We start from the raw sequence: 27,760 nt of genomic DNA on the forward strand, positions 1-27,760 counted from the left end.
TTTCTTCTAATTAATTGCTTTCTGCCTAATGTAGAGGGATGCCATGTACCCTATGTGGGTTAGTATAGCCATGTAATTCATTTTTCTTTCCCTAGAACTCAGGTTCATCCGTTTTAAATTCCAAAGACATTGGTTTACTTCATATTTAACCATAACAGTTCAGCTTCCACGGCAAAGCTTATGTCAGATATTTGTGGAAAAAAAAAGAATTGAATCTAAGTACCTTGCAGTATGAGAGATTCCTGATGCTGTCAGGACACAGGTCCTGTCCGGTACCCAAGGCTCAGGGTGGGAACTGTTTTGGGGGTAGGCAGCCAGATGACTTGACTCCAATCTCCAGAAACTTGGTGAACGGTTAAGCACGCAGAACACTTGTGTGGCTTTAGGACAGTGTGGACTTTCTCTCCATAAAGCTATCAACTTCACTCTTGCTTAACTTTGGTAAGAGGCAAAAGGAAAAAGATTTCCTTTGCTGAGTGGAAACTGAACCTATAACTGTCGGAAACATGTGTCAAAAAATACTGTCCGTTTTCAAAGCTGTCATGCTCGGTGTTGCCTAGAAATGAGCTGACGATTGTTTCTAAAGAGGCAGACTCAGCTCCAACTAAACTAAGGAGGACTTCTGCTTCATGGACGGCTGCTACAGAACACAAACATGAAATTAAAATTTCAAATGCATGTGTTTTAAGAAATAAAACTGTAACCATAATTCCTTACCTTAGAAAGCCCTTTATTTTCTAACTAAGTGCCTGTTCATCTTTTAAAATGTTACAGTACAATTTAAGCCTTTCCTACATGGTCAAGTGTGAATTTATCATATATGCTGCACAAGTTCGGTAACGGGAATGGCAATTAGAACACCTTCCTACATTGGCACAAATTCTCGGGAGGCAATGGGAAAAAAGCAAATGGAAAAAGCAGCATGAACCCTTTGTAGAATAAAACAGCCAGTCCTGGTGAAATAACGGCCTGTTTAATTAGTTTTTTATAACATACATTTAGAGTTGCAATGACACAGAGTTTGAATTATTAACTTTATTTGTCATTCTGTATAGATATTGGTCCATTTCCACATGAACAATAGCAACCATCCACTTCCGTGTAATAGTCTACAAAATGAAGCTGTACCACACACAAGCCAGAGTAACTTCACAGGGAGAAAGTTATGGAAATACACATATTTTATATTCATGCTTCAAGATATCCCCCACAGATTTGTTTTTATAGATCTAATCACAGGCATTTATACTCCACAAAGCTTGTCTCTTCTGAAACCAACATAGTATTTTAAATATTTCTAATATCTCTACTAAACCACACGATTAGCAAACTTGCAGAAGAGATTAAAAACAGCTAGCCTACCAATGATGTACATTTCCAGAACTAAGCGATTGTATAAGCATATGCAGTATTTTTGGGCTGCTCTTAGTTAAAATCTTTCCTCCTGTCTCAGAGATATTTACATCAGATTTAGACATTTACAAATGGTTCATAGTGAATAACAGCTCAACTAGGACTTATCTAGCCTGTGCAAGGAACTCAAGCATTTGAAAGCTTCTCTAAGAAAACCCAGTGCATTCTCCAATATGAACAATACAACTATTCTAAGTGGTTTACATTTCTTCCAGTGCAGGTTTCCAAATATATTAAATGGAATGAAATTACATTAAATGGCTATGTCAACAATATTGGAGCATATTATGGAATCTATACCACAATTCATTTTGTTAACATATACTCTAAAGAAACCACGGGCACACACAAAATAGAGAACAAAATCTATGTTTTTTTTTTTTAATAAATTTAAGGTATACTGTCTACTTTAAACCATATTGAAAAGATATACTTGAACAAAACAGCCAATCACCAAACCTGATGTTTAAGTCTAGCATAAGGAAAATTCAATCCATTCGAATCTTTTGGTTTGTCATCCTATAAATGATGCTATCGTATCCAGGATCCATATTCCAAAAACTGTAAGAGGTGACAATCACAGCCAAGGCTAAGGTGACCATAATCCACAGCACCAAGTTGAAAACCACTGAATATTCCAAGTTATACTTATATGCAAGGTTATAGGGTGTTGCAGCGGTCTACAATGAAGAAGGGAGAAAATATCAAGAGGGAAGCACTTTGACATTTGACGCTGACTTACTGGCTATGGTTTGCTGTCTAACGGATGCTTACGACTTCCTAAGTGGAGGAAAAGCTACCTATCCACCCATGGAGGAGCCAGGGGCAGCTGCTTCCTGGAGAAGACAACTGGCACGGCTGCCAAAAAAAAACAAAACAAAAAACAAAAACAAAACAAAAAACAAACAAACAAAAAAAACAAGGTCCAGCTTCGTGAGAAGAGTCAGTGGTGACCAGTGCAACTGAAGGTTTGCGGATCCTATGACCCAGTAAGCCCAGCCCCTAACAAAAATGTCTCTATTTGGACCAGGAGATGTGCAAAAGTATCTTTAATACAATGGACAACTGTGGCATGTTCAGACAGCAGAGCACAGAGCAGTGAAGTGACTCAGCTCCAGTAGTTTTTTTTTTTTTTTTTTTTTGAGACAGGGTTTCTCTGTGTAGCCCTGGCTGTCCTGGACTCCCTCTGTAGATCAGGCTGGCCTAGAACACACAGAGATCTGCCTGCCTCTGCCTCCTGAGTGCTAGGATTAAAGGTATGCACCACCACCACCTAGCTTCCAGTGATTTTTTGCGGGGGGGGGGGTGTTTGGAGGGTTTCAAGGCAGGGTTTCTCTGTGTAGTCTTGACTGTCCTGGACTCACTTTGTAGACCAGAGTAGCCTTGAACTCACAGAGATCTTCCTGCCTCTGCTTCCCTGACTATTGGGATTATGCCACCACAACCGGCTTCCAGTGATAATTTTTAAAAACAACAATGAACAAAGAAGATCAAAACCATGTATGGTTCCATTTGTACAGAATTCAAACCTGGGTAAAATGAAACACTGTTTTAAGACCAAATAGGCTGGGCACAGTCATGTACACCTTTAATCCCAGCACTCAGGAGGCAGAATCAGGAGGATTTCTGAGTTTGAGGCCAGCTTGGTCTACAATAGTGAGTTCCAGGACAGCCAGGACTATATAGGTAGACCCTGTTACAAAAAACAAACAAACAAACAAACAAACAAACAAACAAAAAATATAAAAATAAAATTCCATACATATATAGTCAAAGTATAAAGGAAGGAAATGATTCACAGAGTACTGAGGATAGCAGGATAAGGAGGTGGCCTAGTGGTAGAGACTTGCCTACGAATGCCTGAAGATCTGGTTCCATCTCCAGCACCATTTTCTTAAAAAAGTGACAAACTCAAGAGAAAAATTCCTCTGTGCACAGGGGACAGCAGAGGGATAAGATAAGGAGGGCTGCTGAGAACAAGCATCCTTGTTGGTATAATGTTCTTGAGGAATATATACAATTTACTCTTGTTCATTCAAATGCTGATTTCTCTGCCCACTATCTGGTTTCAATCCAGACATTGCATTGTGATGCTTATTCTAAGCATCACCTGTCTCAGGTGTGTGTAAACATGCCACTATTTGTTCTCTAAATTGTCAATAAAACAATCAGCCACATTGCTGAGCTGTGGGACATCCTGGTCCGGAGTAGGAGGAAGAGGAAGGAAGCAGGAGAGAGGAGAATCTGGAAGAGAGGACTTGGAACCATGTGGAGAAATGAACCGGACCTAAGATATCATTAAAAGCAAGTATAATGTGGGGAATCTGAATGAGAGGAACTTGGAGGGACTTGGAGGTTTACGATGGAGTAACTATTGCCCAGCATTGTGATCTAGGTTAATTAAATAAATCCTAGTCTCCGTGTGGTGATTTGGGTATACAGCTGTTTAGGAATAACTGCTGCTTTACTAAAAGATAAATCAATAATAAATATTTATAACCCACAACACATCCTCTCTCAAGTGATACAGTATTAATATTTACTCTTCAATTATATTAAAGGTTACCTACCTAAAAACTGTAGGTGTGGCCTACTTAAAGTGGAAAACATACGATGTTTCAACTGTCTTTTCCGTGTTGAAGTGGTGTATACAAGCCCTCCACATGAGGGAGGGATGGGGTTAATTCCTTCTCTACACGGTCTGAAAAGCTGAATTTATTCAGCTTTTCATTTGGGATATGCCAATCACTCTGGCTAGAGAGGAGGCTGGGACTAGGGAAGCTATGGAGCATCTGGCTTTGAACCTACACACAGTGAGACACCGCAGGTCAATTTCAGGCAGAAAGTAAGGGACAGGATCAGATTTGCCTTATAAACAAAAATAAAACTTAGCCTGGTGTGGTAGTGGCGGTGGCAGCACATACCTTTAATCCCAGCACTTGGGAGGCAAAAACAGGCCAATCTCTATGAGTTCCAGGACAGCCTGGTCTACAGAGGGACTCCGGGTTAGGCAAGGCTACACAGTGAGACCCTGTGTCACCACGAGAAACATAGATAACTGATGATAGTGCAGAGGATGATGGGGAAAGGACCAGCGAGAACGTAGGGAGACAAGGTGGGAGACATGAGTGCAAGGTGCATCTGGCGAGTTCCTCTAGCACCAGTGCTTGGCACGGTGTGCATACTAAGCGACAGGTTGTTAAGTTGTTGCTGCTGTGTTTATTTTTATTTTCCCATGCTAAAGAACACGGCTAGAGCCTGTATACACTTGCTCTTCTTTCTTGCTCTTCTCTTTCTCTTTCTTTCTTTCTTTCTTTCTTTCTTTCTTTCTTTCTTTCTTTCTTTCTTTCTTTCTCTCTCTCTCTCTCTCTCTCTCTCTCTCTCTCTCTCTTTCCCTCCCTCCCTCCCTCCCTCCCTCCCTTCCTTCCTTCCTTCCTTCCTTCCTTCCTTCCTTCCTTCCTTCCTTCCTTCCTTTTCTTGTTTGAGATGGCTGATTTGCTATCCACCCCTGGCTGGCATGTATTTTACAATCCTCCTGCCTCCACCTACAGAAATCTGGGGTTGCATATGTGTGCCCTCATGCCTGGCTCAATTCCTTAAACTCTTACCAATGCTCAAAGTAACAGAAGATTTCCACTGGAAGTGGTATCAACTGGAAGACAGAAAAGGAGCCGATGGGCCCACAGATATGTGCATTCCCCTGTGGGGACCTCAAAGTTGACACAAAGGAGTTCCTACCCTTAAGTAGCTCTTTCTTGGATTTATGTATATTTGCTAAATCAGTTCCCTTTCACATGCGGTTTTGAGTGTATTATGTATTACACAGAATTATTTGGTCCTCACTACAACCTAATCTGCGACCATCACATACTCAGAAGAAACCTCACATGGGCGCCTTTGTCCTTTGTAAAGTAGGAGACACCAGTATCCAAAAATGATATTCTAAGGAATGGTTTGTACCCCAAATACAGACAATCTCATTCACCAATATTCTAAATGTCATCTTATGGGCAACGCCCATATGTTATTTGATGTTCTTACAGGCTAATTGTGATGTTTGTTGCTTTAGCCATCTGAAACTCTATGGTCAATTAGCCCTTTTTTAAACCCTTTCTTTGAGTTTGTATTTGGTGGGCTAGCTGTGGGGGTCCCCAGTGCACTGCACACTGAGGGCACGGACTAGCGGAGTTCTTACATTGACTTCAGCTGGGGAACAGAGACCTGCTAGTCATGTGGGAGTGGTTTTATGTTGACTTCTTGCTTGGAGGCTTCCTAGGCAGTACAAATTTAAGCCTCAAATCCACACAAAGGGAGCCCTGTGGTTAACAACGCCCTGGGAAGGAGCCCCCACCTCTCCGCACATAGGGACCAAAGAGTGCCTTTCTGTTTCCCTTTGCTGGTGGGCAAACTATCACTATTCCCTTCTACTGAGGGTACAGCCCTTTCTGCCTCCCTAACTTTATAAGGAGGTACTGGTTCTAACCTCACAGACAGCCAATGCCTCTTGGTAATGCAAGTGGCAGCCTACTTAACTATAGGTTTCTCCTCTTTTCTTTGGAGAAATAAAAGATTTGAGCTATGTACTTGAAACTGTTGATTTTTTTATCCAGCACTTCTAAAGGCTTAATAGTGGAAACTGAGGAGGCAGGGAGAAAGGAGTCCAGGCTTTAGGTGTTTGGCATTTTTTTTTTGATACATTTGCTATGTTGCCCAACCTGGCTTTGAACTCACACCAATCCTCCTGCCTCAGCTTTCTGAATGTTTGCACCATCATACCTGACTGAAATACAGTCTTAAACAGATAACCCTTCTATGACAGTTCCATCTGTAAGGCAACAACCTCTAGCCTGCCATCTCTAGCTTGTCTTAAATCGGTACTGGCTATAACCTTTTTACTCCAGGTCTTCCATCGATCCTTAAGACTGAGCACGGAGGACCCTGTAAATGGGCCTAAAGGGACAGGCCTACAAACTACTGTCTGTCTGATGGCAGCAAGTGGTGGGGCCAACAGTTAAGTAATTTTTGTTTTTCTTAGACGAAGTCTCATGCAGCCCAACCCAGGTTAGCTACTAGCCTCCTCTGTAGGTCCTGCTTCTACCTCCCAAAGGCTGGTCTTACAGGTGTGAACTCCTCTGCAAGTCTAGTAACCTTTTCAATGGTGTGCTGCTATGGAGTAGCTGTACCACATCCCCACCACTGCCAGTGAGTTGAGGCGCTCTCTCTCTCGCTCTCTCTCTATCTCTCTCTGTGTGTGTGTGTGTGTGTGTATGAACCAGGTACCCAGACACACAATTTTACCATGGCCATCAAGCTCCTCTCTGACCCTCAGTGTCAGTGGGGTACTTCCTAATGCTGCGATCCTTTAATACAGTTCCTGGCGCTGTGGCGGTACTGTCAATTTGCTTCTCTTTTGAACCAAAATGGTTTTTCAATGGTCTTAGGCCACTCCTGTGAAAGGGTCATTCAACCACCAAAGGGGCCATGACTTTTCAGTCAAAGCAAGATCCATACTGAAACACTGATCAGCTAAATCAAAGTTATAAAGAGGTGTAGACAGAGGGTCCCAGAAACTGAGGTACCAGGTCACAAAAATAACGTGTCTCTAGAAGAGCAGAATCCATAGGCTGAGAGAGGCATTCTACTCCCTCCCATCAACTTCCAATGGTTCCTTAACATTAATTACCTTACCAGCACTGACAGGCTTACTTTCACTCCCAGCTCAGAATTTTCTATTATCTTATGTCAAGCCCAAGGTAGGAAACCTGAGTTTACCTAAGCGTATTCATGTCACTTATAGGTAATGTAGAATTTTATCCTTTCATTTTTCTGTCCCCTCCCCCCAGTTGGGGGGGGGGCGGTTATTGAGACAGTGTCTCATATAACCCACCCAGGCTGATCTCAAACTCATTATGTAGTCAAGCATGACCTTGAATTCCTGAGCCTCCTGTCTTTACTTCCCAAGAGCTAGGACTATAGACCTACACCACCACACTCAGCTTCAGGAGTTCTGATTTTTTAATTACATCTTACTTAGAGTGTGTATGTAGGTAAGCGTGTGGGTGTAGAAGTCAGAGGACAATTTCCAAGAGTCCCTCTGCCTCCTTCTACCATGTGGGTCCTGAGAGTTGAACTCAGGTCATCGGGTTTGGCAGCACGTGTCTTTACCCACTGAGCCACCTTGCCAGCAGCCCAGGGTCTTAATTCTTTAGAGGAAGGCAATTTTGGTTTTAAAGCAGGATCTAAAAACAGACTCACCTCTTGTTTTGACTCAAGGATGGTCCTTGACTTCCTCACAAGGGATGTGTCGAATGACTTGACAGTCACTAACTCGACTACTGCGTTTCCACCATATAGACTGTACATGTCATCTGCAAACTGAGAGTCGGTTATTGGCATTATGATTAATGGCGAAATACATGTTTTGTTTAACATTTCTATTGTCAGTTAACAAAAGTTCGATAAAACTGACCTTTGGTAGTCACAGGGAACTGGTTCTGCAACTTTTCACACACTCTGAACTATGTACTCTTATATGAAATGGCATTGTATTTGTATAGAACCTATGCGTAGCATGCTGTATCGTATGCCCCAGTTCATCTCGTCACCTCTCTCTATGTATGTATACATACATACACACCACTGAACACTATTGAAATGCTGTGTGGATGGTTGTTATACTATATGGATTAGGGACTAATGACTATATCAATTAGGGACGACTGACAAGAATTATGGCTATAAATGTTATATACAAGGTATTGTTTGAAAATATATACATTGCACAATGGATAAATTAGCGAGTTAACATACACACTAACTTACATACTGATCATTTTGTGTCTGGTAAAATTATTTGTAGCTTTCTAAATAATCACATATTATATAGTATTAATACATATTAATACAAAGATATATTTAATGTAGTGTCTGAAATAGAAAAGCCTTTCAGGTTTGCTTATGTTCAAATATTCAGTAAAGAGTTAAGCCTTAATATACACTCAAACATTTAAATAAAATTAGAGACTGAACTTGATGGTATATAAATCGGGGGATTGAAAGCAGAAAGGGGAAATGAAGAAATCTGCCTAAGTGGTCTTTTGTTAATTGTGGACCTCACAGTAAAGAGCTATATTTTCCATTTATTTAAACATAGTTAAAGCAGTATGCTTTAGGATATATATACATATATATATATATGTGTGTGTGTGTACATATATGTATATATTCTGAATATATATATATATATATATATTCAGAACACGTAATGCTGCCACTGCTAGCACTGGAAAGAGATTCCAAACAGACTTTTTTGAAGTTGAGGCTGATTGTGATCTTTTTGTGAGAGGGTCTTACCACTCGTCCAGGTAGGCCTCAAACCTATGATCTTCCCGCCTTTAACTCCGAATGCTGGGATTACAGATCCAAGTGCTGGGATTATAGACATATGCCACCGTACCACCCAATGTGCATGTCTGAGCCTACACCATTCTTCTGTTGTTAGCCTGGTATTGCTTGGCATTGAACTTAGGGCCTCACACATGCTAGGTAAGAACTCTAACCATGAGTTATCCTCCCAACCCCACCCCTACACTATTCTTAGACATAGTAACTGGAGAACCTTCAAACAACTCAAGACTGCATCACCTGGACTGGGGATGTGTCTCAGTGGTTGAGGGCTTGCTTGACTAGCATGTGGACAGAACTTCCCCCCTTGTTCAAAGAAAAAAAAGAAAAGACTTCCATCAACAGCATTCCTCAAAAGATCTTTCCATCAAGAGACTAAAATGGTTGCTCATATAGCAACCCCTCTAGTAACAACTGCTATGTACCTTTTGGAGGGCATCGACCAGAATCCTAGAAGCATCCCTGAATTGTTCAGAGTCTTCCCCATAACGCTTCCCCAGTTCATCCAAACCTGCCAGCTCCAGTGAATACAAGTCAGGAGAATGATCCTTGGCCAGATGCTTATGTCGAGACAGCTTAGAACAAACGAACAGAACAAATGAGATGTCAAATACAACCAAGTGAAGTTTTACACCTGAATAAATTACACGGCCATAGAACCACACCAGCGCACCACAGCCCCAAAACAGTTGAAAACAGAAGCCAAGGGAACTTCCTTAAACGAGTTTTTGATGAACTCAATATAAATCTCATTGCTTAGTTTCAAAAGCTTAGATGTGAGATGAGGCATGAAGCAGTCACTGGTTGGACTGACAGGGTGCCAGGAATTCATGAACTATCAGTGTCTTCCCCCTGCATATCCTCTCAGACCACCTCACTGGACCCCAGCACTAAGAAAACCCTGATAAACCCTTGAACCAAGCCCTGATAAAAAGGCTTGAGAAACCACTTCAGAAGCGAGCAGACAACTAAGAAGATCTATTTTAGTCATAAGGATGATTTTTAAAAAGCACTCACTAAAAGATAACTTGCAGATAGTTTTTTTTCCCCTTTTCAACTTGGTTAACACTATTCATATTCCAAACCGCTCACTGTTCCTATTTTTTGACGCACAGCTATACATATAGGAATTGAGTCTTGATGTCTGACAAGGGATAGATGGCCAAATTACAACTACAGCCAGGGAAGTTTCGGTCCCAGGCCTATCTTCTATGAGGATTTATGACCTCCCCTGAAGGCAGAAATGCAAAAGGAATGGTCACGAGGCAGAGTTCATTTCCACCACCACCACCATTTTCTCCGTTTCATAAATCTGGGGCATATTTAAACTTTTCAACTGGCCTCATTACCATTTAAATATTTTCAGGGAACCAAAACAGACAGAACTTGAAAGTTGGAGCAGCCTACTTACCAAACTCGAGATATCATGCAGCACTTGCAGTTCAGAAAGAAAGAGCAGGTCAACCTTCACAGACCAAAAAGTGGGCATTACTTTAAATACACAGCAGAGATCCGTACTGCCATTTGTGAAGCAAATACAACATTACAAATACTAATCAAGTAAACTTGTATTATTTTCCTCCCTTTGGTAGATTCACTATAATTGAACTGAGGCAGCTCAATGGCAGATAATTGCTTAGTATGTGCAAGGCCCTGGACTCAAGGCCCAGCACCAGAAAAAGATGCATATAAAACACAATTTCATAACGAAAAGGTGATGGTCACTCCCTAGTACAGTAACTACACTCAACAGCTCTACTTCTGCTGAAACCATGCCTTCGGTTTTCCCTCAGGGGACCAAGGGAACCTGCCATATCAAGAGCCCACCAGTGGACGAGTTTACTTAACTTGCCTTGAACACTTTCTAAAGCGGAGAATTAAAAATGGTGGTTCCCAGAACACCACAATAGCTATAAAAGACAAGAGCCAAAAGTAGGGATGACTGTCAGGCATGGTAGTGCATGCCTTTAACCCCAGTACCTAAGAAGGAGAGGCAGGCAGCTCTCCATGAGTCTAAGGTCAGCCTCATCCACACAGTAAATTCCAGGCCAGCCAGGGCTATATAGTGAGTCTGTATCCAAAAAAAAAGAAAAAAAAAAAGTAGGAGTGTCTCTCTACTGCAGCATCCTGAGTATATAAAAAAACTGTGACTCCGTATTAGCAACAGCTGTGAATGAATAATGGCATTAGGTCATCAGGTCTGTACAGTTCAACCAAGAAGACTGGTTTGTAGCCTGTCTGGAACTACTGGAACACTGGTAGGAAGGAGAACGTACCAGTATTGACTGGAGTATAACTCGGACAAGGTTTTTATTCATGAGCACTGTGACAGCAGAAGGAAGAATGTACTCTCGCGGTGCCCAGTCTTTCATTTTCTACAGCTTCCCATCTTGCTAAGGTTTCGGGTAGCATGCGGAACAGGAATGTAACAATGACATTTCTTTATTCATTCAGCAACTGAACCACTTACTTCATTATTCCTACTTAGGGAATTGAGAGGAAGTGAGTTGAGAACGGAGTTTTCTTGGAACAGGCGATTACGAAGCTGCCGTAATGTGACTGAAAGGTCTTCAAAAACGGAATTTGCTTTCCCCACCATATACACTCTCTGCAAGAAGAAGCCAGAACTCTATGTTAGCTGCTTTCTATGGATTCATTCCTACATACAGACACTTGATAGCATTTTTTCATACAACTCTTTTAAAGCTGTCATTAAATAACACTTCTTTATAAGGATTTTAAAGTAAAAACATCGTTGCTTACCTCCTCACTGGGAGCCAACTGTAAAACGACAGGAGTTTCCTCAGAAAATAAGGAGTGAATGGAATTTGCAACACTGTCAAGACTAAAAGGGACCGCCTGAAATGCAAGAGTAAAACTGTAATTATATTTTGAAACGAAGTGGAGAGAAAGTCATCCAGACAGATAAGCAAGCAGCACCAGGAGGACCCACAGGAGGAATAAGCATTTCACATTATTATTGATATACTGTGTATATTAATGGGTTTCATTTTGATATTCAGGCTTCCATATATGCTTTGAACATGAGATCATTTTTTTTTTTTTACCATACTAATATCCTTCACTCTTCCCTCTCTCCTCCTTACCCCCAGGTTCTTCTCTAGTCCCCCTATTATTTTTTGGTTGTCTCTTTTCTTTTTGAATTCTGGTTTCTATATGAAAGAAAACATGTAATATTTGGCTTTCAGAGCCTGGCTTGTTTCACTTAACATAACTGTTTTTTGCTTTACTCATTTTCTCCCCTTGCAAGTGACATGATTTTTCATTCTTCTTTATGGCTTCACATAAAATTCACCAGAATTGTTATATGATATCTTTTCATACAATATCCTATCCAACATGGTACCCAGCCAACTTTATTTTTTTTCTCTCTCTTTCTAAAACAAAAACAAAAACCACACAAACAAACAAACAAAAAAAAATCATCGCAGCATTTTTAATGGAAACTTAAGAGAACTCAAATATTTTCCAAACACATGAGTCCCTTTGAAAGCACAGGAGATTAAAGAGCCCCTTAGTGGGCTAAGTCTAACTTCCAGCACCTAAATGAGAAATAATTTGCAAACACAAAAAGACAGGACACTATTAAGCACAAACTAGTTTTGGTGGTCATTTGTGTATTTTGGAGGATATTTGCTTGTTGAGTTGGGCCTCCTACAGCACAGGCTGGCCTTGAACTCAGTATGTAGCTGAGAATAATCTTGAACTTCTGATTCTCCTACCTCTCCACCTGCAAAGTGCTGGGATTACAGGTATGTGCCAATATGCTCAGCTTTGTATATTTTAAAGAGCAATTCGTTTGGGTTGCAACATCAATTAAACATATGTGTCGCTGTAATTATCTGCTTGCATTAAGAGAGACAGTTTGAGGAAATCTGAGACACCAAATCTCACTGAAAGAGAAACAGGCCTCATTTTTAAAATTATAAAATCTTTTAACAATATATAGTGTGCGTCTTTAGATAGAGGTAAGTCTTTTAGATAAGGGTTGATGCGTACCTCATATGTGTGCGTGTCTGTGTACCATTTGCTTGCCTGGTGCTGGAGGAAAGAAGAGGGCGTTGGGTCTGGAATGACAGAATGGTTGTGAGCTGGCTGCCATGAGGGTGCAAGGAATCAAACCCAGGTCCCTTGCACAAGCAGCTGATGCTCTTAATTGCTAAGCCATTTCTCTAGCTCCTTGAATTTATTAAAGTGCAACACAAATTCAATAGGGTATATAAACCGTAGGGTAAGATTACCAACATTTACAAAGGGGCATGCTCTTCTAAATCAACTAGATTAAGACACCCACCTCTACCCTCAGGGATAACCAAAATTTGAACTTTTATGTTATGCTAGGTTTGCTTTGTTTTGTACTATTTAAAAAAAAAATAGATTACAAGCTGGGTGTGGTGGCACATGCCTATAATCCCAGAACTTGGGAGACAGAGGCTGGCAGATCTCTCAGTTCGAGGCCAGCCTGGTCTACAAAGCGAGTCCAGGACAGCCAGAGCTACATACAGAAACCCTATCACAAAACACCTCCTCCAAAAAAAAGTTTATAGATTTTTTTTCTCTCAGAAATTGTTTTACCTCTGATATTACAGTATTAAAGTAACAGGAGGCTAGAAAGAAAGTGCTGGCTGCTCTTCCAAAGGACCCACACGGCAGCTTAAAACCATCTCTGCCTCTACTTCCCAAGTGTCTGAATTACACTATACCTAGTGTGGTTTTGTTTTAATGGAGATTTCTCGGTGATTTTTCTTCCAGTAGCTCCATTTACCACTTAAAGGTTACTGTCTATAAGCAGCAAATGAATGCCAGTATAGTACAGGCAGAAATGAAGGTAAATACAGAAACCTTACTGATGAAAAACCAGCATCCAAACGAAGCTGATCAACTTCAGGGTTCTGTGACTTGAACAGACACGATTCTTTTCTTTTATTCAGGATGCACTTTGCAAGCTTCGACAATGAGGTTGCAAGAAACTAGAGAAGAGGAAGCGTAACCAAGCTTGCAAAAGCATGCTGTCACCAGCTTCTGCAAGCTCCTGTTGTTCTTCACTTCTCAGGCGTGGCCAGAAACGTGTGACATTAACTTGCCTGCCTCATTCACCTAGTGAACAGCACCTGGGTCAGGAAAGTTGAAGCCTAGCAATCAACCCGAAGAGGCTAATGAATTATCAAATGCCAGACTGGGAAGGAAAAGAAATAATTATATGGTCTATATAATAACTACAGAGACTGCCAAGCTCAAAGGGGAAAAAAAAGCCTGGGTGATTGGAACATAGGAACTGTTTTCCTACACTGTTTTAGAGAGTGATGCATTATAGTGAGAGTTTTGGTTTCTTTTTTAAAAATTATTTATTTTTATTTTATGTACTTTGGGGTTTTGACTGCACGTATGTCTGTGTGAGGGCATCGGATCCCTTGGAACAGGAGTTACAGAGAGTCGTGAGCTGCCGTGTGGGTCCTGGGAATTGAACCTGGGTCCTGTGCAAGAGCATTCCGTGCCCTTGACCACTAAACCATCTCTCCAGCCTAAGTTTTGGTGTCTTTGAAAACGTCATTATGCTATGTAAACATGTTTTTGTTTTAATCCCTGGTGTGGGATATGGAGACCCTTTGCCTCATGTCGGCTCTGAGATGGGTGTGGTCTTTGCCAGCTGCAGATAGTTTAATTCTGGGGACTCTGAGATGGAATAAAGGCCAGGGCCCCAGGGGAGGGGGGAATCGGAGGAGGAGGAAGAAGGCGGCGGCGGCTGCTTCTCCCCCACTGCTCATGGTTGCTGTCGTGGCAATTTGATGAGAAGTTGGGGATATCCTGAACTGAAGACTGGACTTGTCCCAAGAGAACTCAACAACCCTAACCAGCAGGAAATAGCTAAAGAGAACTATGTCCTTTCTCCCCACTAACCTCCTTTCTCTCGTACGATGTTGGGGTATTGAAAAGGGCTGGGGTGGAGAAGGGAGGTAGAGGAATAAGGAATCCAATAAAATAGATTTTTAAAAAGCACGCCAACAAGGCATGTTTGTCCAAGATTTTCTCCATCAGTTATCACCTGAAACCACAGCAGTCACCTGACAAAAGGGGGCCTTGCCGAGTAGAATTCAAAGGTATCTCCACCTTTAGATTGTGTGGGCACTGTTCTCTGGCCTTTCTATCTCTCTCCCCATTTTCTTCCAATATAATCAGAGGTAGCCAAACAAGGTCAATCAATAAAGTGAGCTCCTATCATAGCTTCTCGTGTAAGTGAGGCTAGTCTGCCCCAAAGCACTTAGTCTGGATGGGGCTCAGTTGGGAGAGTACTTGTTATACACAGCGCCCTGAGTTCAATTCCCAGCACAAATATACTGGTGGTTCGTGCCTTGGCAATACAGAGTTCAAGGCCAACCTGGGCTACACGAGACCTGTCTCAAAAAAAAAAAAAAAAATTGGGATTGCTAATAAACTTCAAACGGAGTTCTGGATTTTATATATTTAATGCATAAATGAAACACATGGTGATTTTCACAGTAATCATGTGATAAATTACAGAAAACAGTCATGGCAAAAAGAATCTGCCTTTTGATCTTTCTTGTTCTCTCTTTCCACTTCACTTGGATTTACTCTGGAAACTTTTCTGCTCTCTTTAGCTTACTATTCTCTAATGTTAGCAACTTCAAATGTCAGATGCGTGCTTTCAAACCTGTAAGTCCCTCTTTCAGGTCGCTTCGGCTGTACCCCCACAGTTTTCAAATATACTGTTCGTTTATCATTATTCAGTTTTCAGTCATTTAGAAATTTCTGGTGATTTCCTTCCCCTTCAACTCATGAAGCGTTTACTGCAACTAGGTTTTCCTACTTTAAAATAGACGAATGCTCAAGAGCTGTACAAATGTGGTTTAAAGAGAAACAGTCCTTTGAAACTTGAAGAAATGTTTGCCTCATTTCCCATTCTTTTGAGGCATTCACTCTTATATCACTTCAGTAGTTTCTTCTTTTTGGAAACCACTATCTCTCTAAATAAAACATTTTTTATTATGACATTTGGGTTTTTTTTTTCCCGGCTTAGGCATCATCCACTGACCACCTACCAAAAACGAAGACTTAGCTTTCCCATGTCACCAGCCACCGTCTGTTCCCTGGCCCATCCTCGCTGTTCCAATCACTCCCACCCAACTCCAAGAGTTACAGGAGAAGTTTGAGAAATTTGCATTAAACCGGTGGGCACTCATTCTTAGGATTCTGTGCATCATTTCTGCATCCTAACCTTTATACTATACAATCACTGCTTTTCTGTTCTTGCTCTTCTGGTTCACAACAGAAACGGTGAGATTGCTGGTTCGGGTGGTGAAACCTTTCTGATCTAATATGCAACTTAGAAACGTACAATATAGTTATTGGTGCTGGTTAGTGTTCTTCCCGTTTGATATGTGCTAGTGTCATCTGGGAAAGGGGAACCTCAGTTTTAAAAAATGCCACCGTCAGGCTAGCTTATAGGCCTGTCCGTGGGGCATTTTCTTGATGAATGATTCATGGGAGAGGGCCCAGCCCACTGTGGGTGGTGCCACCCCTGGGCAGGTTAGCCTGGATTGTGTAAGAAAACAAGCTGAGCAAGCCATGGAGAGCAAACCAGTAAGCCATATTACTACCTTCCCTGTTTCAGTTCTTGCCTTGAGGTCCTTTCCCTGAGTTCATGCCCTGATTTCAACTCATGGTGCAGTGTAAGCTGCAAGTTGAAATACACCTGCTCCCCCCCCAAAGCTGCTTTTGGTCATGGTGTTTATACAGCAATAGAAAAGAAACCAGGATAGCATTTTTGTGTTATATAGTATATTTGTATTATAATCACCATCTTTCTGTGCATTACAGCGCTGAAGCATGCTCCAGGAGTGCTACTTCTAGAGATACACCTAAAGGTTTATTTTTTTTTTTAAATTTTGTGCATGTGTCTGCGCCTGCATGAGTGAGTGTATTCAAACGTGTAACACACGTGCGCAGGTGCCTAAAAAAGCCGGAACAGAATGTAGGATCATCTGGAACTAGAGTTATAGACGGTTGTGAGTGGCCTAATGTGAGCGCTGGGAGAACTGAACCCAGTCTCTGCAGAAGCAGCAAATGCTTCTAAGCACTGAAGCATCTCTCTAGGCCCCTGGGTATATAGCTAAAGGAAGTAGAAATCAGTATGCTAAAGAAATCTACTATATTCCCACGGTCATTGCAGCACCAGTTACGATAGCAGAGACATGAAAGCAAACAAAATGTCTTTTAAAAAAAATGGATAAAGAAAACACCCTAGCGGGGTTGAGGATTTAGCTCAGTGGTAGAGCACTTGCCTAGCAAGCACAAGGCCATGGGTTCGGTCCTCAGCTCAAGAAAAAAAAAAAAAAAAAGACAAACAAACAAACAAACAAACAAACACCCTAGGGCTGGTGGTATAGGACTTGCCCAGCATATAAGCTGTCCTAGGTTCTATTCTAGTACCAAGGAGAGAAAGAGAAAGGGGGAGGGGTTGTAGCATACACACACAACAAAAATGCCATTTAGCCTTCAAATGGCCCTAGGGCTGGGGGAGCACTTATGTTTTGTGACAACATGGTTAAGTCAGAACATTGTGCTAATTGAAATAATAATGGTGCTGAACAAATAACGAGCTCGCTGATGTATAGGATCTAAGGAAGCTGATTTCCTAGAAGTCGGGGGCAGGATGATTGTTGTCAGGACTGGGTGGGAAGTGGACGGGGAAAGGGTATGTTGACCCAAGTTACCTGGGCTTTTGATATCTCTGAGACACGGTCTCATGCTACCCATACTTGCCTCAAACTCACTATGTAGCCCAGGCTGGCCTCAAATTTGCAGCACTCCTCCTGCCTCAGCTGCCCAAGTGCTATGATCATACAGACACTGGTTCTTTACTTTGTTCGGATTTGCCATGTGGTCTAGTTCATGGCCTTATTTGAGTGCATGTGTGTGTGCATGTGTGTGTGCGTGTGTGTGTATGTAGCTGGGAACTGGACCCAGGGCTTCCTTCATGCATGCTAGGTAAGTACTCCATGACTGAGCTCTGAATACATTTCCAGCCCACCTAGTTTCCTGGTTTCTGTAAGCACAGCACATGTACTTGGAAATAGGATCACAGCAGGGTCTGAAATTTTCTTTCTCAAAGTGAGCATCGCACAGGTCAGTCTTACAATATAACGCAATTGGAAATTAAAATGGTAATCACTGAAAAAGAACTCATTCATTTGGCAATGCAAAAAGATTTGTAAGTAACAAATGAGTTAAAGAAAGAATCACAGTCTACATTATAAATTAAAACATAAAACAAAAATACCACCCATCAAAAATATCTTAGCAATGGCATAGTGATACAAAAGCAACGGGAGGCAATATCTCTTATCTTAGACCTCTCCTCCACTGAGCATGGCCACATTCCAGTAAACTTACAACCACCATGTAATTTTTCATAAAAAATTACTTTCAAAAGAACTTCCAAAGAAATGGTTTTAGAGGAGTTGTATTTTAAAAAAGAGGTGTTTTGACTATAATTCATTTTTAAATAAGAAAACAAACAAGACACTGAAAACAGTTCAAAGACACAGAGACTGAAATTACATGCGCACACATGCGTTCCATGGAGATACTGGAATAAGACTGCATAAGTAATAGTCAAGAGAATAAGACTAATCTTGGGAGCGGTTCATACTGTCAGAAAGAGATAGTGTGCATTCATGTCAGCTGACAGAGGAAGTTCCCAACGCACCCCGTTTACATAAGAAATACTAAAAAAAAAAAAAAAAAAAGAAAAAAGAAATACTCACATTCTCCAAAGGGTAGGAGATGACACTGCCAGTGGGGAGAGCCAGTTTGTCCACTCCCTTCACCATCACCATAATGGTAGCCCGTGGCCGGTGGAACAGGTTACCCACGGCAAGCCCTGGCCAAGATAGGTCCTAAATGTTGAAATGGACAAAACAGTGCTTACTTCTCAAATATGGAAACTGTCTCTCCAGTGACGTCTAATAACCAGAGTGAAGGAAAGTTCTGGGATGACACTGGCCAGGAACACTCAAAGGTGAAGCAGGCATCATGTTTAAGCAACAGCTACAATTTCCTAGCAGGGCCATGGGTGCCTGCCTTCTTCGCGTGCTTAAAAGCATACTCGTCAGAAAGGTCGCTCACAACTTTTGTCTAAAGAAGCGAGTGGGTAAACAAAACCCAAGTGCATTTTTCCAGACTGTGAACTAGTATTCTGTTCCACGGTATCATTTTTTCCTTTATGTACAACATCACTTTTACATTGCAGTGACAGCAAGAAGTGTTAAAATGTTCTCTCTCGACTATATATAAAAATTATATATATATATATATATATATATATATATATATATATATAAAGTTCCTTTAACAGTGACTCGTGATGCCTTACTACTAATTATTTCTGAGACTGGATACAAATTTAATCCTTCAGTGTAAACAATCAATCACGCTCACTTTGGTTGTCCAAAGAAACTGGGGCTTGACGGCCAGTAGTGCCCAAGCATAGCTGTAGGTTTTCCAAGGGCTTGGAGTCTAGAAATGACTGATGTTATCAGCCCGGCAACTTATCAAGTGGCAAGGGAGTGTAACAGCAAGACAGAGCAAGTGGCATCCCCTCCTCCTAAGCGCTGATGTTCAGGCCTCCTGGACTGAATGGATCCAGGCCCCTAGACTATAGCTCTGTTGGTAGCTAGGGACAGCCACTGGCTGCATTATTTAATTTCAGATAAGACATGTAGGCATTTTAGCATTTGTAGCGAATTAACTGCACTGCCAAAAAAAAAAAAAGCCTATTAATAGCAGCACACCTGTATTATGTAAATTACATGCTAATTTAAAATAAAAATATACTTAAAATACTAGATAAATGCATCTCCACACACGTACAGGTTCTCATGATGATGAACACAAAGCGATATTGATAATAATATATGAAGACTTGGGTTCAGAAGCATTTGCCTAAGATTACCCCAAATACCAACGAGCCTTTAACGTTTTGTAATCTGCGGCAAATGTACCTGTGTCTGTTTGCTCTCTGATTACAGAAAGAAATCAATAAAAAAGTGTCTTGGAAGCAGTTACAACAATTTGCTTTTAAGGAGACATACTTCCTTTACAGAGAAGCCCATGGACAGTGCAGCCACATCTGGTATTCGATCTCCGGGTATAGGCCAATTTCCATTTCGGAAAACAACAGACCCTGGTGATCTTAATATGCTAAATTCATTCCCTAAAGCACCTGAGGAGAAAACAGATTTGTAAATGAATTATCATCATTAGAAATCTTTTGCATCCACTTTGAAGTTTATTAAACATAATACATTCTCCCCCCCCCCCCCCCATTCTTCACTGGCTAAACATGCTTAAATTATGTTTGGATAAAATACTAAATCGGAAGTATGAAGAAATCTGGGGTAGGATTCTAGGGATGGGACCCAAATCTTCATGGTATAGGCACACATGCTACTACAGATTTGAAACAGCCAAGTCCCAGATTGGAGCTCAAGTACATCAACGATTTTCCCCCTAAAGCATCCGTTTCAGAATCTGAGTATTATACACTGTCCTGGAACGGGGTACACATGTAAATATGCAAGCAGATTTTTATTTTTAAAATTTTAAATTAGCAAATATTAACTATGCATAATGAGTTTCATTACGGTATTTTTATAGACGTATAATGGATTTTGATCATATTTACCCATTATCCCCTCTTGCCTCCCCTATTCCCACTGACCCCCTTCCTTCTTCTTCCTAACTAGTCTATTTTCGTGTCTTTTCAGGGAGGGAACAAGGGTTTCATAAGGTCTGCACAGAGAGGCACGGGTAAAAGATTACTTACAGGTGTATGGGCTCTTAACCAAGAGCCCATATACCAAGAAAATTCCTTCCCTTCTCTCCCCTTCCGCAACCATTAACTGCCTATAGCTCCACAGGGATGGGTGGGGCCTCATAAGATGCTCCTCAACCCCCAAGATATTGCTAACTGTCCACAAATCCTCAGGGAGGGGTGAGGCTTCGTGAGCCCTCCACAGTACATGGTAGGGCCTGTTCTTTTGCATCTGATTACAGGTGGTGTGGGTTCAAGAGTGCCATGACCATGACATGCCTGCAAGACAGTATTCTACAGCAGCCCTTCTGCTGTGACATTATTTTTGTGTATTTGTTTGTATTACACATATGAGCATTTGCTTACATGTACGTATGTATGTCTGTGCACCATGTTTGTGTGTCGTGCCCTCAGAAACCAATGGAGGGTATCAGATACCCCAGAACTGGAGTTTCAGATGGCCGTGAGATGTGGGTGCTGGGAATTGATCCCAGGTCCTCTGGAAAAGCAGTCACTGCTGAGCTTCTCTGTAGCCCCAGGCTCAGACACACTTTCTGCCCACTCTTCCGGAATGTTCCCTGAGCACTGGAGGACGGAAACAGGGTTTTTCTAGCGCTGTAGACACCCGCCTACATGACAGTTTAGCAAGAATTAGACACCAGTGGTCGTTCTCTGGAATTTAAAAAGCAAGAACTAAAGCCCTGATACTAAAAAAAAAAAAAAAAAAAAAAAAAAAAAGGGAGAAAACCTGATATCTTTGAAGGCAGATCAGGTGACTTCTGAGTAGGGGGCTCTTCCCACTCTATGTGTTTGGCACAGAGAATGCTGTGTGACAACATGGGAGTGCTGGGGCTGAGGCTGGGGTTGCACACAGTAAGAAACAAGAAGTCAAGTGAGCCAGGAATGGTGGCTCATGCCTTTAATTCCAGAACTCTGGAGGCAGAGGTAGGTGGATGTCTGAGTCCGAAGCCGATCTGGTCTACAGAGTTCCAGGACAACCACACAGAGAAACCCTGTCTTAAAAAAAAAAAAAAAAGGCCAAGTGGAGAACAACTTGGAGGAATGAGTGTGTTTTGTGTCAAGGATACCTCGTGCCTGTGCTGCATAAGGTGCCGGGAGGTCCTACTTTTGGAATGGCAGTTGAAGTAAAAAAGACCAGTGATGTTTTTGAAAACCAAAGTTCTTCTCTGCCCCTGGAGGTATCCAGCATTCTGTGTTAATGGTTACAGTTACTTTCAGGCCTCCTAAATGTTAGGGTCTTTTTCATTTCTGTTGTTGGCTCTGGAAAGGCCATTTTGACTTCTTTACCAAGATACTTTGGGGTTTTTTTTGAGGTACTTGGTAAGTGCTTGCCACATTGAAGCGCAGCTCCCATGTAAAAAAAAACTGGGTATAGTGGTGCGTGCTTAATGATCTTAGGGGTGGGGAGGTAGAGACAGGTAGATCAGAAGAGGGTCTGTGCCAGCCACTGTAGCCTAATGGATGAGCTTCATGGCCCAATGAGAGACCCTGTCTGAAAAAACAAACAAACAAACAAAAGAAACAAGGTAGACAGTTCCTGAGGAAAGACACCGGCGTTGATCTCAGATCTATATGCTTGCATATACATACACACTTGCATATGCGCATATGTACACACACACATACACACGTATATACTTTGAGAGAATTCTTTTATTTTGATTCCGTCTTCAAAGTTAAAAAAAAAAATCTTTTCCATTGGCACTTGTTTAGCTGGACATCTGTTGAAATTCTGTTTTAAGCTCATGCCTGACATCTTTTGAAGTCCTAACTGGCCCTGAACTCAGACATCCGCCTGCCTCTGCCTTCTGAATACCACAGTGTTCAGTTCTATGACATTTTGAGTCAGTGAGGTTTTAGGTGTCCTGCTTGGGTTTTGTCTGAGGTAAAATAATTGCTTCTCTCCCTGGTTTGGACATGCTGTCCTTGCTAAAATAGTCTAGTTCATAGGACAGTTTGAGCTTCTGTGTTGCCGGCTCCTGTCAGGTGAGGAGGGTACAGTGTGATTTTCCACAGTGACTAAGTGTGATTTAGTGGAAAACATCTGTAAGAGCTCTTTTCGCTGTTCACTTTAAAACAGTGTTAGGGAAGTAGAGAGACTCGGGGAGCTTGGGCCATGTGTACTGTGTCCTGAGGCGTGTCTGAAAAAGCTCAGATAGTTAGCCTTAGAGAAGAAGGGCCAAGAGCTGACACATGGAATTTGTAGAGATGCGATGTAAAGGAGGGAGTTGATTTTGGAAACTGATGGCCTCGAGGAGGACATACATCATCGAGAAGTAGCCCCCATATCTCTCTCTCTCTCTCTCTCTAAGTTTATTGCTTCCACTCACCATTCACAGATACTCACTGCAGGAGACAGTGGAGTTGGCCAAGAAAGGCATACTGACTCCCAGACACAGACTGGAAAGGCTCAAGGAACTTTCCAAAGGGGAAGTGCCTCCCAAGCAAAATTTGTGAAAGGCTGAGGTGAGGAGAAGAATTTAGGTGGGGCCTTGCGTGCCTGTGAGCACAGAGATAATGAGCACTAAAGAGCGGAGGGTTTGTCAAAAGCTCAGAAATCAGGTTGCTGCTGTGTCCAGGGGACATTTCAGTCCTCTCTACAAGACTCAAGGCAGTGAGCACAGGCCTTTAAGCAGAGGGGTAAATAAACAGATTGGTATTTTGAAAACACGAAGAGAAAACTGGGATCTGAGGGTCATGGGCAGCCAGCCATAGCAAACCTGGCGAGGGGCGGGTGTGGCGGTGGAGCGTGGAGGAGGATTCAGCAAAGAATAAGGAAAAAGAGCAGCTCAAAGCAGTGGATGATGAGCCCTGGCGATGCAGAAGGGGTTAAAGGGGAATCATTCGGGCAGCTGAGTGGAAGAGGGAGGGCAGAAGTTGGTGGAGAGCTGGAGAATCCGGGTTCAAACCAACTGTTAAGTTTAAGGGGTCAGTGAGACTTACAAGGAAACGTCACTGTTGAGGGTGTAGGCCAAAGACTGAGGGAGAGCTAGACTGGGAATAAAAGTCTGGGGGCTGGCAGTGTGTTGGGGTTCACTACCTGAGGGGTAGATGGGCCCAGTCAGAGAGCAGGAAGTAGAATTAAAGTCCTCTGATCTTTCAAGTATGAGTCAGTTGAGTACTGGAAATATATACAACAATTTCCACTTGTCTTTTTTTTTTTAATCCTTTTATTTTAAATAGGAGTGGTCAGATGTTTTCAACTTGGGTTTGTAGCATGATTACATTGGGAAGGAACACTATAGAGGTTAAAATGCTTCACATGTGTTTTATAATACAGTACAGGTTTGTGATCAATTATTGTACACATGTATACCATATGTATTCTAGAGACAGGTAGGTATGTGGGGTACTTTCCATTTTTATGTTGAAAGAGCTAATCTCCGAAGTCTAGCACCATGGCTTTAAAGGATGAACAGGAGAGTAGAGCAGTAGTCAAAAGGATTGGAAAGAACACCGGAGGGGGGGGTAGGGGGGCTTTGTCTTCACAAAGATTTCAAAGAGGGACTTGCCAGTGTCCGATGGGGGGGGGGAATGAGGTAATTAAGGGTGGAGAATTGTGTTTTGGGGGTTGGTGCACTGTTTCAGTGGTATGGGCAGAGACTGGAGTCCAAAGCAGGCAGCATGAGGTGAAGGAAAAAAAAACAAAACACAAAGGAGCGGACTGTACAGTTCTAGGGTTCTCCTGAAGGGAAGCATAATTTAATTTCGAGGTGGCTTTTGTTTTGGCGAGACACTGGTAGGGGTTTTGGTGGTGCTAAGTTTAGAAGGGCAGCACACAGGACTCGGTTTTGTGCCAACGAGAGGGGGGAGGTTGGTAGGTTCAGGGGTGACTTAGCAAACAGTTGTATGTTGGGTACTGTTCTCAGCCCTGGGAATGTGCAAACAAGAGACACTCCAATCCATGCATTCGAGTAACTTAGATTCTGCTGGGACATGTTTTCATGCCTACCTCCATATAGTCACTTATCTCTTGCTATGTCATGTATCACAAAACTGGATTAATAAATGTACTAAGTGAATAATTTCCTCTATGGATGAACTAAAAAGTCTAAGGAATCCGAACAGAAGATTTTGTTAGACTGGATACTCCTCTCTCATGACTAGTGGGCGAAGACACACGGCTAGGTTTCTTTTGGTGAGGAGAGCAAGCAAGCAGGCGGCCTAGCATCCATAGGCTTTCTTTGTGAAGCTGGGGCCGAGGTACCTGGAGACTGACTGGAGGGATGGAAGCCTAGGAAGCTGGAGGTTAGGAAGCCTATTTCAACTCAGGACGAGGAAAAGTTTTTCAAACAGCTAGAATGCTGGGACCATGGAGCTGACCTCTGGCAAACAGTGTTTGTAAATTGAGGTAGCGTTCCCCAATCACTGGTAGCATTCGAGTAAAGGACAGTTGGCTTTCTGCCATGCATCCGCGAGATGTGATACCTATAATGTGCTGAAGCTTGGACAAGGCCACCCTTCTTAGGAGCCTTACTCATGGCCACTAAAGGAGTGCTGTGCAGCTGTGGTCAGATGTAACGACAAAGACAAGGCAGTTACATCATGCCACCTCATGGGGGTTGAAGGCCTGGGCTCATCTCAGAACAAAGCTATCTCCACGTCCAGATCGGTCCTAAAATGTGTGCTACCAAGGTACCCGAGGTGTTACAGTTTGAATTTTGCCCTGAAGGTTCTGTGCAGCTCTACTACTGGGTAATCAACCAAGATGTCTGTTGGTTACAGATGACCATTCCAATCTGCTAATTTTTTTTTTTTCATTTGCCTTCAGCTAAACGTTTAGAAACTCTTGCCCTGGCCCTGGGCTGCATTGAAACTTCTAACTGGTCCTACTGTATTTGTACCAGCCTGAAGCCTTTTATGTACTGATACCAGTACTGCAAAACCAAAACCCTGCCTGTTGTGGCTTCCTGCTTCATTCACATAGCATGGGCTTAAGCATTTCTTTCTTGAGATCAAGGGAATAACACTGATACCTTCCCAAAGCCTCATTTTCCCATAGGAGGCCTGGCCAAGATTGGTTTTAAACTTGGAACTAATTTTTCCACAGAAACCCAAAAGTTTCTATTAGCTACTTGTTGTTCTCGGGGTATACCTTGGGGGGCGGTGTGCTTGCGTTAGCATTCTTCAAGCCTTGGAGACCATCCCTGGCACCACAAAGACAGAACAGAGCACTCAGACATTGGCGAGTGGGCCAGATCCTCCATCCTTCGGGGAGGAGGTCTTTAAATCAGTCCCCTTTCTCCTTCCCCATCACTTTTTAGCAGTAGACACCATCCTCTTTTATTAGTTAGTGATTACAGGGGACATTTTCTCGCCTTCCTGCCATGCCACCTGAAAACACTGTTCCCGGACTCTGTTTTCTAAAGACTGAGGCGGTTTATATACCACCTGGTAACACCAGCACGCACGTGGATGGACACACACACCCTCAGAAGTCTCCATTTCACTAAGTTTCCCGCGAGGAGGAAGCAGAAGGAAACACACCGTATCCTAAGATGTCGATGTCTACTAACCTGTAAAGATGTACAGGCCTGACAGCCGTATAGTGAAATAGGAAACGTCATACTTTTGATAGGAAGGTCAGACATCTGTAAATTATAGAGATGTCTGGGGGCAGAACAGAAGTTCAACCGGTGAAGACATTCTCCCTGCGATATATGCTACGCCTTTTTCCTCACCTGGATCTTTTTACATCCTTCACTTTTGTATATTAAAATTATATTCTTCTTTCAAGAGTACCTCTCACACAGCACAGGCACGAGGTATCCTTGACACAAAACACACTCATTCCTCCAAGTTGTTCTCCACTTGGCCTTTTTTTTTTTTTTTTAAGACAGGGTTTCTCTGTGTGGTTGTCCTGGAACTCTGTAGACCAGATCGGCTTCGGACTCAGACATCCACCTACCTCTGCCTCCAGAGTTCTGGAATTAAAGGCATGAGCCACCATTCCTGGCTCACTTGACTTCTTGTTTCTTACTGTGTGCAACCCCAGCCTCAGCCCCAGCACTCCCATGTTGTCACACAGCATTCTCTGTGCCAAACACATAGAGTGGGAAGAGCCCCCTACTCAGAAGTCACCTGATCTGCCTTCAAATCAAGCTTTGATACATACTACTCCTGGCATGCCGGCTTGATTTGTCATTCCGCAAAACAAGGATCTATGGATTACTGTAAGATGAAAAGCATTACCACATGATACGCAAGCCACAGGCCACCTATGAACTCATTTCCACTCTTCTTATTCCATGTGAGAGAACCTGGGTTCCCCTAAGAAAGCTACCATTTTACTTGACATGTGACCCTAAAAGCATGACTCACACCCTAGTCTCCAAATCCTTCACATTGGGAACTGAGATCAATACTGAGAGATTACGTTCATCTACCGAAATAATCATTATAAAAAGCAAAGGCTCAACTTTGCATCCTGAAACGGATATATACGATGGAGGCAAACATGAGGGAGGCAAGGTGTCCATCCGTTGTTATTAACAACCATTTGAAACGGTAGAGGGGGGAAAAAAAAAAAAAGGACAGCAGCCGGCGGCGGCTAACATTGGCCAATGTTCCCTTCTTGGTAGTGGGTTGCGGTTCAACCGGTATTGAGAAACGAAAACCCGTCCTCCGAAGGGCCTCGAACAGGGAAGGAATGATCCGGCAAACGGGAGGACATGGTCCCAAGCAGCGAAGGGCTTCTCCCCCCCCCCTCCCCGCCCGAAAGGCTGCTGTCCACTCCGGAGTCCCCCAGGTGGCCCTGGCCGGCTCCGGAGACCACAAGGCCGCTCCGCCTGGACCAGAGCCCCGAAGAGGGCCGCCAAACCCAGGCCGCCCCCACTGCGGCTCCCGCCGGCAGCCCCGCCCGCCCAGGGTCCCCGCACCCCCCGGCCTCCCGCAGTGCCCCCCCGGCTGCTCACCCGCCACCAACAACGACAGGAGAGCGACCGGCACAGCCATGACGCCGCGGCTGCCGAAGGGAAGATGGGCCGCACGAAGACGGACGCCGCTGGGACCCCAAGGAGCACCGCAGCCCGACAGAGTGACGCGCTCCGGGAGGCTCTGATCCCCCCC

At 42.8% G+C, this 27,760-nt stretch overlaps 1 protein-coding gene across 1 annotated transcript; it reads right to left on the reverse strand.

The window, feature by feature from the left end:
- Window positions 1–951: 951 nt before the first annotated feature.
- Window positions 952–27,760, reverse strand: Atp6ap2 (ATPase H+ transporting accessory protein 2). The gene is made up of 9 exons (XM_055599649.1): window positions 27,607–27,760; window positions 19,950–20,080; window positions 18,624–18,755; window positions 11,581–11,676; window positions 11,288–11,425; window positions 10,229–10,282; window positions 9,243–9,392; window positions 7,669–7,788; window positions 952–2,093 (listed from the first exon to the last, which is right to left on the reverse strand). The coding sequence occupies exons 1-9, from the start codon at window positions 27,644–27,646 to the stop codon at window positions 1,902–1,904; spliced, it is 1,053 nt and encodes a 350-aa protein (XP_055455624.1). The 5' UTR covers window positions 27,647–27,760; the 3' UTR covers window positions 952–1,901.

This window comes from Psammomys obesus, unplaced genomic scaffold (assembly GCF_907164565.1).
Source record: "Psammomys obesus unplaced genomic scaffold, mPsaObe1.curated_primary_1811, whole genome shotgun sequence".
Lineage (NCBI taxonomy): Eukaryota > Metazoa > Chordata > Mammalia > Rodentia > Muridae > Psammomys > Psammomys obesus.